The sequence below is a fragment of the Candida parapsilosis genome, contig 005504, assembly GCF_000182765.1.
Source record: "Candida parapsilosis strain CDC317 annotated contig 005504".
Taxonomy (NCBI): domain Eukaryota; kingdom Fungi; phylum Ascomycota; class Pichiomycetes; order Serinales; family Debaryomycetaceae; genus Lodderomyces; species Lodderomyces parapsilosis.
Genome location: NW_023503277.1, coordinates 627804 through 641171, shown reverse-complemented (window position 1 = coordinate 641171; position 13368 = coordinate 627804). Strand labels below are relative to the sequence as shown.

Sequence of the window (13368 nt, the reverse complement as noted above, 5' to 3'; positions counted from 1 at the left end):
AAAGTGACTAGACTGTCAAAATGACTGCGAAACACAAATCAGCGTTATATCTGAGACCTTATAGGTTTGATTGAGGTTGGTCTGTAGTTTGAGGAATTGGTGGCGTCCAGGGATTATCCTTTCTACTTAGCACCAATTTCTGATACAAGTCCCTCTCTAATTTAGGAAACACTTTGTTACTCCATTGTACACCTTCGCTTATCCAACAACCCCAACTTCCCATCATATTGGCCATCACCATGTCAGTGAATAATCGGTCACCAACAACAACCACTTCATTGGGTTTGATGTTTTGGTCGGCAAAATAGTGTTTGATTTCATCCAAACAACCGGGTTTTTTTACGGAATGACGAAGTACACTGACACCTGTATTCTCTTCCAAAGTCTTTGCTTGCGCATGATTTTTATCATCGTCGGTCCCAGCAGAATTGCTGACAATGAGTATATGCTCACGTGGATAAAGTGACTTGAGTTTCAGCCACGTTGCCTAGGGAAATAGTTAATATCATTGTGAAATGGGAACACTGGGATCAACATACATCGTAGTCTGGCCACACCTTGTCATCGTGGTCCTTTGCGAAGCAATTATCTTTGTCCAATACAACTCCCTTTATCTTGACATCTGGATGCGTAGGTATTTGAAATGGAAGAGCCAATTGGTCAAATGATTTGAAAGTTATGTGAGGGAGGCATAAGCCGGGATTGTATAATAATCTGGTGATGTTTAAAGTTGCACTGAGATTGAGGGAAGGAGCCATTGATACTGCCGGTGGATGGATGGATGGAAGCAAGAAAGAATTATTCTTCGACCGCGACTGATGGAAAAAAACGTGGGTGGTAAAATTTCACGCTACGCCAGAAGTGAATCTCAATACTCATCGTACAATACACAATGAGTAACAACGACAACAAGAACTCAAACACTGCCACTTCCAAGACATCTCTGAACATGTCAAGGGTTAGCAGGGGTGGCAAGCAAGTTACCGGTGGATCTCGAGTTGGATACAGAAAGAGAGGTCCAACTGATTCATTGCAGCAGAGTCATCAAGAGATTAACGATATCCCTGAATCACAGCAATGTTTGATTTGTGCAGAACGTATCACCTATGCCGCGTTGACACCATGTAATCATACAACATGTCATAAATGTACATTTCGCCAGCGAGCTTTGTATGAAAAGAATAATTGTCTCATATGTCGAAGTGAAAATGATAGGATTGTCATTACTGAGCAAGTAGATAAAGGGTACGACGAAATTGGGGTCACTGATATTGTAGCCTTTGACGAAAAATATCGAGTCGGGTTTACACAAGAGTATGTCGAACAGGACACTCTTCGATTGTTGAAAAATGAGTGTCAGATTTGTGGTGAAAATTTTCCCACATTTAAGGAATTGGGCGACCACGCTAAGGATTCCCACGGGAAATACTACTGCTTAATCTGTTCAAGACACAAAAAGGCATTCAAGGTCGAACTTCCTGTTTTTACTTACAAGCAATTGCAGAAACATCAATCACAAGGAGATACAACTGGATTCAAGGGCCATCCTGAATGCAAGCATTGTCAGGGGAAAAGATTCTACTCAGAAGACGAGTTGAATATACATATTCGTGACCGCCATGAACGGTGTCACATTTGTGATCAGACTACACCCAAGACTGCTGATTATTATAGAAATTATGATGCATTGTATCTGCATTTTAGTAGAGTCCATTATGTATGCACAGTTCCATCTTGTGTGGAAAAGAGGTTTGTTGTGTTTAGGGACGATTTGGATTTAACGGCTCATATGTTGAAAGAACATGGTGGGCTAAACAATGGGCAACGTGTGGTTATTGGTTCTAATTCATATCATCAGCATAGTGGTCATTTTAGTCAATTATCTACATTCAACAATTCTCGCTGGTTATCATCAAATGAAGATCAAGATGAAGACCAACAATCCCCTGAGATCAAAAAGAGGCGTTTTGAAGAGAGGGCCAAACATTATTTGAATTATGATAATGCAAAATATCAGGAGTTTACCAAAATCAACGAACTATTTTCCAAAAAGAAAATCAATGCTAGTGAGTTGTTATCTCTTTATCAAAAAGATTTATTCATCCATCAATCTTTGGAAGACTTGAACTTTTTATTCAAAGAGTTTCTTGAATTCTTCCCTAAAACGAGTGACTTGTACAAAGATTTGTTGACACTTGTAGTGGAAGAGAATGAAAACAATCCCACAGAACAATTCCCAGTTTTGGGTGGATCAAATGCCGCTAATGCGTTCACGTCAAACGGATGGATTGGTGGTGGTGGTAGTGGAAGCGCTGCTGGATCGAGTAGGAACAGTGGGGCATCAACACCGGTTGATAGATTCCCACCATTGAAGAAACCAGAGAAAGTAAAGTATGTCAATCCCAACGAACAACCGATACGATACTCAACGGTTCTTAAAAAAAGCAAACCAAAGGCAGTGTCGGTTAACAGATCACCCTTCATTATGTCACCAGCTCCGTATTTGCCAAATTATCTCGATCGTATCAACAATACCAAATCTGACACATCGTTGACGAATGGCTCAAAATCGTCTACCCAAGCATTTAAGCCTCCTGCACTACATAACGCTGGAGCTGCTGCCCTTGATGATAACAAATTTCCCGCATTGGAGAAGAAATCTGTCAAAAAAATGATACCGCGGGTCAATGAGGTCAAGGTTACTGAACCTAGTTCCTGGGGTAAACCTGGTGCTAGCAGTAACGGATCTACCAAAGTGACAATCCCTGATGATACCAGTGGTATTGAAATTGTTGACAAGAGGAAGCAAAAGATGAAGAAGAAACAGGACAGAATTTTGTTTAGCAATGCGTTCTGAGGGCGTGTTTCACAGTACTGAAGAATAATGTAGTGAACTAGATAATCGTGGTTTTGTAGGTACTGTACAGCCCAACAACTATTGAGGGTGTATACCGCTTGAAATAGGGGAGACACTAACTTGTTGGACCCATGTCGCGACATTGTCTATTTGTGAATATTTATTACACAAACATCTACTACTTATTAATATGCAAATGCACTATTTGACTAAAAATTAAACGCAACGGTATTCCGTATGCTTTCTGACTGGTTTTGTGTTTGAAAGCAAAATATAATAATTATGTTCTTTCACAATGAGGGAAAAGTAAAATGCTTCTAGAATTTTTTAATACTTGGTCGATAATCGTAACCAATTGGCCGTTCTAAAATGCCTCTCTCTTCACTTGATTTGTGATGCATTCAAATTTGGTTTACACGCATTGCATTTGAGGAACGGCAGAATGTAAGAGACGCAATCAAACACCACTGTCAAAGAAGAGCCTTGAGCGATTGAAGTACATTAAAAAATAGGAGAAATTTTCCCGTAGCTTTCACAAGAAAAACTATTCATCGAATGAAGGAATAAACTCGAAAACAAAACCACTCTTCCTCGTCCCCACCTATTTTACCAGGATTCAATTTGCAACATAAACATCAGTACAAGCTCTCTGTTCGGTTAAATCGGATAAAATGATCCGTATTGGTAAAGCAAACTAGCAAACATTTTAACGCCGATGATTTTTAACTTTGTGTAACGTTATGAATTTTTGCGCTATTTTTCTCCCAATGAGAACTTCTTTCCCAAAGCTGGTTCTTCTTGAGCGCTTTAAGCAAATTATTCAAAACACAACGCTCTGTTTTTGTAATTCGTATGATTTAGGGAGCACATTACACAAGGAGGAGTTCATGAGTACAATAAGAAAAATTGTTCTGCACAAGAAATGGATTTAAAGCCAATAAAAGAACAAGTGCATAGTCCTCATTAGGAAATTACCGAGGGTAAAATATTTTATGACAAAAGTCTCACGACAACAATATAGTGTTGTTGGTATTACACTGTATGAAGAAACAAAATTCCACTTAAGCTTTCTTTCTCCTCATCATATGCAACATAGTCACTCTATAAACAAAATAAGGCTTAAAGCGGTTGCATCGGATGGTACACTTGTAACCTTTTTCATTTGAAAATCCCATACGTATAGCTTAAGTTATGGAATATACTTAGCGCAAGCATTTTTATAAAATAGCTCGGGCTCAATTTTGTGCGATAAGGTTATGCCCTTCTTTTGTTTCTATTAATAGTCAAGGCAATATGCATTTGTGGTTCGTTTTCATTCCGATTTTTCCTCGAGGATTCAAGAAAGGTGTCGTACACTGAAAATGTTCATTTTGTTCGATGAGAAATTAGGGAGCACTCGTGCTTGCTTTCGATACTGGGAGCAACGTTGTTACCCCCTCGTAATTTACCTTTTCGTAAAAACTCCTCAATTTTTAGATAACAAACTTTTTTTTTTTTTAGAAATATTTTAGTCACCCCCATATATGAAAGAAAAGCTAAAGAAGTAAAAGAACACAACACAAATACGGTTCGCATTTACAAGGTTTGTACGTATTACATATGCATCCTTCTGTTCTGTTCTATTGTCACATACTTAGAATGAAGAAAAATTTTGCTACAAAACAATCTTCACTACACAAAAAACACTTCTTTAAGAAACTCGATAGTCATGCCATAAACCACAAACCACTTGATTGTCAAAAAGTTTAAGAGGTACACTCTATACATATAGACAATGGGATTCCGTGCATGTGTCTATTCCTCCATCTTTATTGCTTGCGATATATAAACCAAGTGCATTTCTCTTAGCTCTGCAACGAGAACCACTCTCTCATACACACACTCTCTCTTCGGCCATTTCATATCCTTGTTGCATCAATTTTCAAAAACCGCTTAATACAATTGACTTAGATATCTCACACACACAATGCCCTCCTCAACTCAAGAGCTACTAGAAAGACAAGAAAACTTGAAATCATCAAACTATTTACTTTATAAATTGAATTCACTTTATTACCTTTATTTTTATTCTACTCCATTACCATACTCGACATTGGGCGAATCCATTTTTTTCAATGGAATAATCTTGTCATTGACAGTGTTGTTGATTTATTACACAGTTTGGAGTTTGCCTTTGAAATTGCTTCACTCAAGTGAAAACTTGTACTATTACTTGACTGGAAAACTTATCACTTTCGATGTGCTTCACGCTATAAATACATTGTTCCATTTGAATGGTGAAAATTCAACTTTCGTGATCAACCATTGGTCTGATTTGCCCAAAGTTATAAGGATTTAAATACGGAAAGTTTATTTTATTGAATTCAAAAATAATGCTTCATTTGGGGGTTTGCAACATCGGGCTCCTTCAACTCACACCAAGTTCCATGCGCTGCGTCATAACGTATAGATCTATTCAGTTCAAACTAATACTAGTTATCCTTAATATACATATTCTTTTTGTTAAAGCAATGGAGGTAGTAGAAATCCCCTGGGCTCTACTAGTATCCCTATGTAGCGCACAGCTCCGGTTTCTTTTGCGCTCGCTCAATTGCAAGTGAAGCGGCGGCAAACAAAAATCTTTAGGAAATAAAAGAAGACAACTCGTCATACCAACACCTATTCTACAATGAGGCAAAGACTGACTATATACGTTCCTACCTCATCACATGATGACTTCATTCAAAACATCAACACAACAAACTTCAAAGTAGCGGCACCTTCGAGTGATGAACGTTTTTCCATTGAAAATAAATACACTATACCGATTAAAAAGCCACTTCAGTATATTCGACAATTACGTATTCAATCGAAGAAACTGTATGATGATATACACCCAATCTTCCCTTTTGACTTCACTACAGGACTCAATATCTACGTGTTGCCCAAAAATACCATCAATGACGATGACAATGACGAATTTTTTCAAGAGTTGAAAAGTGTGGTTGAAGATGTAATTGGCATCGATATCAACGCTACTGAGTGGATCACATCTGCGAACGCGTTGTACTATTATGCACCACGTTCGGCGCAATTGAAACCTCAATCATCGTGGATTGACGACAATATACGTGAACTTGACTCCACCTTTGATTTAGTATACAATGCTGATGAATCTGCCAAACAAATAATATTGCGTCAATTGATCACTGATGTTTCTGAAATCAATTATTATTTGAAACTAGGCGAGTATAAAGAGATTGGACTATTTTTCAGTGATGCCAAAGTATCTCAAACAAAAGACGATGTCGTATTGAATGGATTGAGAGTGATTTTAGATGGGCAAAGCGAAGCTCAAGATGAGCAAAATGACAAAATTGCTCACAAGACAATGTTTCATGTAAAGCCAAGACATAGATACTTGCCAGGATCGATATCATCCTCAATCATCCCACAAGGCTTACATCCAATTTTGGCAACAACTTTATCTACCGAGAATGATTTGACGTCCACAATCAATCATGAAATTATCGGAGTTGATGCTGATGTGGAAACATGTAACTGCTACTATTATCTCAACTTGAACAAGTCGTTGATATTTGACAAGTACCAAAACGTCCCATCAAATACAACTCTTCTCGTCAACAACGGCGTGTCCAATTTGGAACTACCTGAGTACAAGATATATCAATGGGGTAATGAATTATTGTTTGAGATAAATAAGGCAGAAGCGTTTGGTGTGTCTTCTCCAGCCAAGTTTGATTTGAACTTGACATTGCATTCTCGATATCAATTACCCAACAACAGTGATACATTGTCACCATTCACTCAGATAATCAACCCCCAACCCCAGCTCTTTATTGCTTGCCAAGTAAAAGAAGGTCACTTGTTGAGTAAATCACCATTTGATTCCAAAAGATTAAGCATGTTGGGCAATAACCATGAGGCATTTTTCCAAAATGATACCGTGTTTTACTATTTCAATAACATAGCACCTGACCAGCACTTATCAGTAGATATTTCACACGGAACAACTACATTTGACCGAGTCAATTCAATAACTACATTTACAATCTTGATTGGTGTTGGGATTATCTTTTGGGCAATATTGCAAAAGTTTACCAAATCGAGAGTTACAGCTAAGCAAAAGTCTAAAACTGAATAATTGTAATCTATAGACCCTACTACTGAAATAGACTCCAATCAACCACTTTGAAACTAGAGCATAGATCTTTAAACCATTCGAATCTCTCACTTGCGCATTTATCAATGTCACTATCTCCACCAGCAAACTTTATAGAGCCCAGATGCTCATGTTTCAACGGCAAGTTATACTGAATTAGAACATCAGTGCCAACCTTTTCCAATCTCAAAAGACAAACTAAAATGATAATCTGTTCAGCTTGATTGGTCTCCTTACGTTTATACTCTGGTTTGAATGTGACATAGCTGAAGTAGAGTATCTCATTGCTACCACCGAGTTGTACTTCCTGTAATGGGTTATTATGTACACCATGAGGAGCAAAATCTTGTAAATGCTGTTCAATGGCAGATTCATAATCATTGCCATCGACTCGTTCTAAAAGATCGAAAATCAACGCTTGGTCAAAAGTAAGCAATGATGATAAAGTGGGATTAGTACTATCGATTTCATTTATAAACACTTCTTGTGAGTCAGGAACTTGTCTAATTTGAGATACATCGATGAATGACGATGGAAGTTTGTTAATTGTAATTGCTCCTCCGTATAGTTCTGTTGTAGACATGGCTGGTTCTAAGTGGCTCAAATGCTGAAACGGTCCAAAGGTAGGATGACTGAATTTATTTTCGAATATAGGTGTTTGAAATTGGAAGCTGACCTAATATATGTTATACATCGGAATTTCTATACAATCGGCGAAAGCAACCAAAAGTTAGAGTGGTAGCGCAATCTCTGTGCTTTACATAAAACCACACGAGATTCCATTATCAATTAAATATTTATTGCAAAATTTCATCAAAGATACTTTGTTTTGTTTTGAGAATACACCAAAATCACGTGGTCGGGATACCTTTTTTCTTATTTGTACTTACCACTGTAGTCTGCGATGGTGTCCCTTTTTTTTGCAGTAGCGGCATGGGAGGCGTTAAAATAGAATGCTATGGAATCAGCAACAAACTGATTAAGTGGGTAAGTTCAAGGTGGAGCAAAATCTTTCAAACCTTTGATCATGGAGTGGGGGAAATTCAATATGTCCTATTTTCATGCACCATAGGTTTTGACAGATTTGATGTTTTTGGATTTCTTGACCACAAAACTGCACGTGACCCAATTCAAGAGGAAGAGAAAAAATTAATCAAAAAAAAAGGAGCTCACAGTTTTGGATAACATGAGATCACTATATCGATCTGCATCAAAATTAGAGTTACATCTGGACCCCCCCCCAGTCTCACACATGCCAAAGTACCAAACGCTGTCCAACAATAGAGGACGCAAAATCCTAATAGGGACTGTACTTGTATCCTTAGTCATTATAACTGTAGCGTTTTTCTCGGGGTCTCTTACACCAGCAAAAGATCTTCAGGGGGTAATATCGAGTTTGCCAAATGACAAGCTTCTTGGTTTGTCCAACTTTTTGTCATCCGAAAATAGCAAGAATCAAGATGAATTGTTAAGCAAAATTGAGAAGTTAAACAAGAAACTATTCCAAGCACAAGAAGCTAAAATTAATAAATTGGAAGAGCAAAACAAGTTGATTCTACAAGAGTTAAAGTTGTTGAAAACCCCCCCATCGCTGGCTTCAATCAGGGATAAATTGACGTATCTTTACCCGTTTAATTCAGAAAGTAAATTTCCTGCTTATATTTGGCAATCGTGGAAGCATGGATTGAACGATGAAAGATTTGATGATAAATTTCGTCAAGGCGAGTCCCAATGGGCGTTTAAAAACCCTGGATTTGTTCATGAGTTATTCAATGATGACACTGCTCATACTGTCATCAAGTATCTTTACCTGCAAATCCCTGAGGTGATTGAAACGTTTGAATTGCTACCAGAGATTATAATGAAGATGGATTTTTTCAAATACTTGATACTTTACGCAAAAGGTGGAGTCTATGCCGATATAGACACTTACCCGTTGCAACCAATACCTAATTGGACGCCAGAAAATGTCAGTCCCTTGGATATCGGTATGATCATTGCTATTGAATCTGATTCATCGTCACCAGATTGGAGAAAAGAGCAAATTCGTCGATTACAATTTGGTCAATTTGTAATTCAGGCCAAACCTGGTCACCCAATCTTGCGTGAGGCTATTGCCCAAATTATTGAGCAGACAAAAGTTAAGAAATTGGAAAGCTTGGCAGCTTCAGGTGGTGGTGGACCATTGAGATTGATTGGAAACACTAACGAAAAATCATTAAAGATTAGTCAATGGACTGGATCTGCAATTTGGACAGACGTGGTCCTCAAATACTTTAATGATTACATCCAATCATCTGTGTTTCAAAAAGTAACCTGGAAAGAGTTTCACAAATTGCAAACTCCTAAATTAGTTAGTGATGTTTTGGTTTTACCAGTGAAATCGTTTGCTAGTGATGTTGAAGTGTCAAAGGATGGTAAAATTGAAGACCCATTGGCATTTGTGAAACATTATGCTGCAAAGATTTGGAAAAGTGGTTAATTGGGATAGCAAAGCCGGGTTGGTACACTCTGAGTTCGATCAGATGGGGATCCACTTGCGAAGACTCGAGTCTTTATCCTTTTCTTGATAATAAAGGCGTAGTCAGCGCTGGAGTTATAGCGTAGCGACATTTCAAACGACATATTGTTTATTCTAATTGTTAAAAGCTACAAACATCTATACAGTATTGTAATGCTACTCCTAAAGCTCGTCTTTTTCTCTTGCATTTTCCGTTGGTGTTGTAATTCGCGATCTTTTGACGGTTCTAGTGACGACCTTGGTCACCTTTTTGGCAGATTGAGATGAAGGTGGTGCTGAAGGTGGCGCTGAAGGTGGCGCTGAAGGCGCAGATGAGGAACTGGAAAGCAATGATTCTTCAACAGCCTTTCCTGTTGTGCCAGTAGGTTCAAGTGTGCTGGCCTCTTCATCAGCTGGACTCAATGAAGAAATTTGCTGATCAACTACGACATTTTCACTTGACGGAGTTGAAACTGAAACTGGCGGTTCCTCAATACTTTCCGCTTCATTTGATTGTGGAGTTGGATCAACTCCACCGGTTCCTGATATTTCAACTGTATGGGGCTCTTCCAATGATACGGGCTCCTCTGGTGTGTACTTCTGTTCCTCGGCTACACCAGCGATAGCCTCTTGTTGAACAGATTGTGCAACAAAGGTTTCCTCTTCTGGTGCTTGGTTAAAGCTTGACTGGGCTGCGAATTCAGCCTGCTCACTCTGGTCTACTGCTGGATTTGCGTGATCATCGTCATTGTAGTGCTGGATTGGAGGAGAATCAGACATCTCTGAACTAGTCACTTCTTGGGCTTGCTTTGATTGGGCAGCTCCTGTCTCAATGTCTTGCTCTGGCCCGACACTCTCCACACTAAGACTTTCAACCGCAGAAGAGGTAACTTCTTGGCTTATTTCACTAGCAATGGGGTGTTCCACTACTACTGATGAACTGTGAACGTGTCCGGCTGCTTCATTGACAATGGGAGACTCATTTCCAATATTGAAAGAAGCCTCATCTTTGTGGGAGGGGTTTGACTTATCAGATTCAGTTGTAACTGGCTCTGGTCCTTTAATAGAAATACTCTCTCGTGGCTCATCAGAAACAGGTTTCGATTCTTGTACTGCTTGTGGTACTTCTTGGGTAACAGGGTTTGCTTCGCCCTTTACATTCTCTTCACCAGCCACTGGTTTTGACTCTTCTACAGCATCCTGCACTTTTTCAATATCGGATACCTCATTCGGAAGCTTTGCAATGTCCTCATATTTCGATGAATCTAGACTATCCTTTTGATCTATGGTTTCATCGCCTGTAAAGCCCTCCTCCTTCTCGGCATCTTGATAAATAGAATTAGATATATTCAATGCCTCTGCTTTTTCCATATCAACCGCTACTGGTTCTTCAACCGCATCTTCGTACAATTCCTCGACAATTTCAGTATAGTCAATGTCCTTGCTTGATGTACTAGCGGCTTCCGACTTTGCCTCCATCTCGTGAACACTAGCGCCAGTTGCTTCTACTGCATGCTCCATTTCTTCAACAACCTCCTCCACAACCTCAACCTCTTCGAATCCTGCAACTTGAGAATCGGTGGCTTCCACAATATGTTCTTCTAACGAAGGTTCGACTTCTTCCACAATCTCTTCCACTATTTCTACGTTGTCAACATCATCAGCGACAGAGTCATCAACAATATTGGCCATTTCTTCTTGTTGCGCTTCGCTGTTAGATGCTACAACCTCCTCTCTGGCACCCAATTCCTCATAAGTAACTTCCTCAATAATATCAACATAATCCCCTTCATTTACATCTGTAGCACTATCATTCGTATCGGGTTTTTGTATACCATCTTCCTTATTAACAGAACTTTGTTGTTCATATTCTTTGTTAAGATTGTTTTCATCAACAACTGTGTTATTGTTTACGACTTCGTGTATGCTTTCATACTCTGGAATGGCAGTGACGGGTTCTGTTGATGCGGTAGAGACTTCACTTGCGGACTCGGACTGATAACTCTGATCAGCGGTGATCTCAATTGAAGATTCTACAATCTGTGTAGTAAACTTGATGTCATCCAATGTTTCACTATCAAAATCGGTTTTGATGGTTTCCTCATGCAAGTCTCTAGTCACTTCCAGTACAATATCATTCAAGGTATTCTTTGCTTGTTCACCAACATCACGTACAATATCCGCCTTGCTAAACTTTTCTTTATAAATGTCAATGGCTTTGGAGCCGTACTTGTTTCCATACTCTTCTGCAATGGTATATGCTATCTTTCCGTATTTCTCCATCAACTCCAACCCCGCCTTTCCATAATCCCCAGCTAAATCCTTTCCGATTTTTCCATAATGCAACCCAACCTCACGATAGTCTTTCAGGAACTGGTTCAGTAATTCAATCACGCCATCCAATTGGCCATTTTCGTGGGCTTTTTGGATTCCGACTCCAAGTGCTGCTATCAATATTATCGTAAACAAATATTGCAAGAGTGTTCCAATCACAGACTTGCCTGATGCATATTTTGGCGGTACACGAACAACATTCAAAATATTCGCAGCACTACCTGTGGCCAACTTGGTCCCGTTTGGAGAGAAGGAAACACTTGTAATCGCAAATGGATGCAATTTCTTGATAGTTTCTAATAATTTGAAATTTGAAAGTTTGACAATGTAGACTATCAAATCGTTTCCAGCAAATGCCACCAAATCTTGTGGAACAGATACATCTAAAGCAACAATGTTATTCAATTTCTTTGCAATCACTCGTTCTTGTACAATCTTTTGCTTAGTCAAATCGTATCTCAATAAAGCTGCCCCTTTACCACCTTTAACGCTGCTCGATATCACAACTTCATTGTCATTAATAAACTTGACTTTTGACAAGTTGTACTTTTGCAATTGCTTGTCCACTGATGCAGTTGTAGATGTACCAATAACTGAATTTGATTCTGCGGAAATTGAAACGACTGACGATGACGTAATATAACACAACTTTGACCCCGTCTTTGGGCTGAATGCGAAATCTTTGATCTCATCATTGCCTGGTGGTTTATACTTAAATTTTAATTCTAAAGCATCCGGATTGAAAAAGTACAAGACCGAAGGCAAAGCCGATGTCATCAAGCACCCAACATTATTGTTCTGCGAGATCTTAATGACCTTCGGGTACTCGTCAGTGTCTCCACTAATCTCCTCCTCAAATTGGGCTGCATCATCAAATATCAAATGTTCCTCCTTGTTAAATTTGTATTTTCTCACATTGTTGTTGATATTCATAGACTTGATCAATTCGGAACTTTGATTGCATCCCACAACTACATTATACTCGTTTTCATCAATTAATCTTGTCACATCAATACATTGCGGTGAGTCTTCATTCGCTGGTAATTGAACTTCTCTAAACTTTTGTAGTCTTCGTTTAGCATCATTCACTTTGAAACTACATTTGATGGCGGTGATCTTGTTGGGAATTCCATTGTTCCCTTCCCCACCTCCACCGGCCACCAAAACAGTCTTGTTGTTGATAAATTTCGCATCCAATATTGGATATCCAACATCAATTGACGCAGATTGTTTCAAAGTCATTGTTTGTTGTCTTTTAGGTGATGAATATGAATGGGTAATGAAATATTTGTTGGCAAGAAAAACACGTAAATAGTTGATTGCGCTACCAAATGTGAAAGTAGCGAGGAAACTCGCACTTTGATGGTATGGTCTACAGCTTTGGGATCGGACTCGATGAGAGAGCTTTAATACGTCCTGACAGAGGTCTCGTTGACTTTGTCAACTCAAAATATTCGTGTACAGATTGAGACATGATAAATGAAAGTTTTTTTTTTTTTTTTTCACCACTTGCTC

At 38.8% G+C, this 13368-nt stretch overlaps 7 protein-coding genes across 7 annotated transcripts; 4 read left to right on the top strand and 3 right to left on the bottom strand. All coding sequences in view use genetic code 12, as the record gives it.

Moving 5' to 3' along the window:
- Positions 1-58: 58 nt before the first annotated feature.
- CPAR2_602700 (phosphatidylglycerophosphatase) lies at positions 59-758 on the bottom strand (the record flags this gene model as incomplete). The annotated part of the gene is made up of 2 exons (XM_036808701.1): positions 59-487; positions 540-758. 2 exons carry the CDS (start codon positions 756-758, stop codon positions 59-61), a joined length of 648 nt encoding a protein of 215 aa, XP_036663036.1.
- Positions 759-892: 134 nt separating this feature from the next.
- Positions 893-2857, top strand: CPAR2_602690 (E3 ubiquitin-protein ligase; the record flags this gene model as incomplete). The annotated part of the gene is made up of 1 exon (XM_036808690.1): positions 893-2857. The coding sequence occupies one exon, from the start codon at positions 893-895 to the stop codon at positions 2855-2857; it is 1965 nt and encodes a 654-aa protein (XP_036663035.1).
- Positions 2858-4823: 1966 nt separating this feature from the next.
- Positions 4824-5195, top strand: CPAR2_602680 (uncharacterized protein; the record flags this gene model as incomplete). The annotated part of the gene is made up of 1 exon (XM_036808679.1): positions 4824-5195. One exon carries the CDS (start codon positions 4824-4826, stop codon positions 5193-5195), a length of 372 nt encoding a protein of 123 aa, XP_036663034.1.
- A 330-nt stretch (positions 5196-5525) lies between these two features.
- Positions 5526-7001, top strand: CPAR2_602670 (uncharacterized protein; the record flags this gene model as incomplete). Its single annotated transcript, XM_036808668.1, has 1 exon — positions 5526-7001. The coding sequence occupies one exon, from the start codon at positions 5526-5528 to the stop codon at positions 6999-7001; it is 1476 nt and encodes a 491-aa protein (XP_036663033.1).
- A 19-nt stretch (positions 7002-7020) lies between these two features.
- CPAR2_602660 (Ran GTPase-binding protein) lies at positions 7021-7602 on the bottom strand (the record flags this gene model as incomplete). Its single annotated transcript, XM_036808657.1, has 1 exon — positions 7021-7602. One exon carries the CDS (start codon positions 7600-7602, stop codon positions 7021-7023), a length of 582 nt encoding a protein of 193 aa, XP_036663032.1.
- A 603-nt stretch (positions 7603-8205) lies between these two features.
- Positions 8206-9501, top strand: HOC1 (alpha-1,6-mannosyltransferase; the record flags this gene model as incomplete). The annotated part of the gene is made up of 1 exon (XM_036808645.1): positions 8206-9501. The coding sequence occupies one exon, from the start codon at positions 8206-8208 to the stop codon at positions 9499-9501; it is 1296 nt and encodes a 431-aa protein (XP_036663031.1).
- Positions 9502-9702: 201 nt separating this feature from the next.
- SEC12 (Sec12p) lies at positions 9703-13095 on the bottom strand (the record flags this gene model as incomplete). The annotated part of the gene is made up of 1 exon (XM_036808634.1): positions 9703-13095. One exon carries the CDS (start codon positions 13093-13095, stop codon positions 9703-9705), a length of 3393 nt encoding a protein of 1130 aa, XP_036663030.1.
- Between the last annotated feature and the right edge of the window lie 273 nt (positions 13096-13368).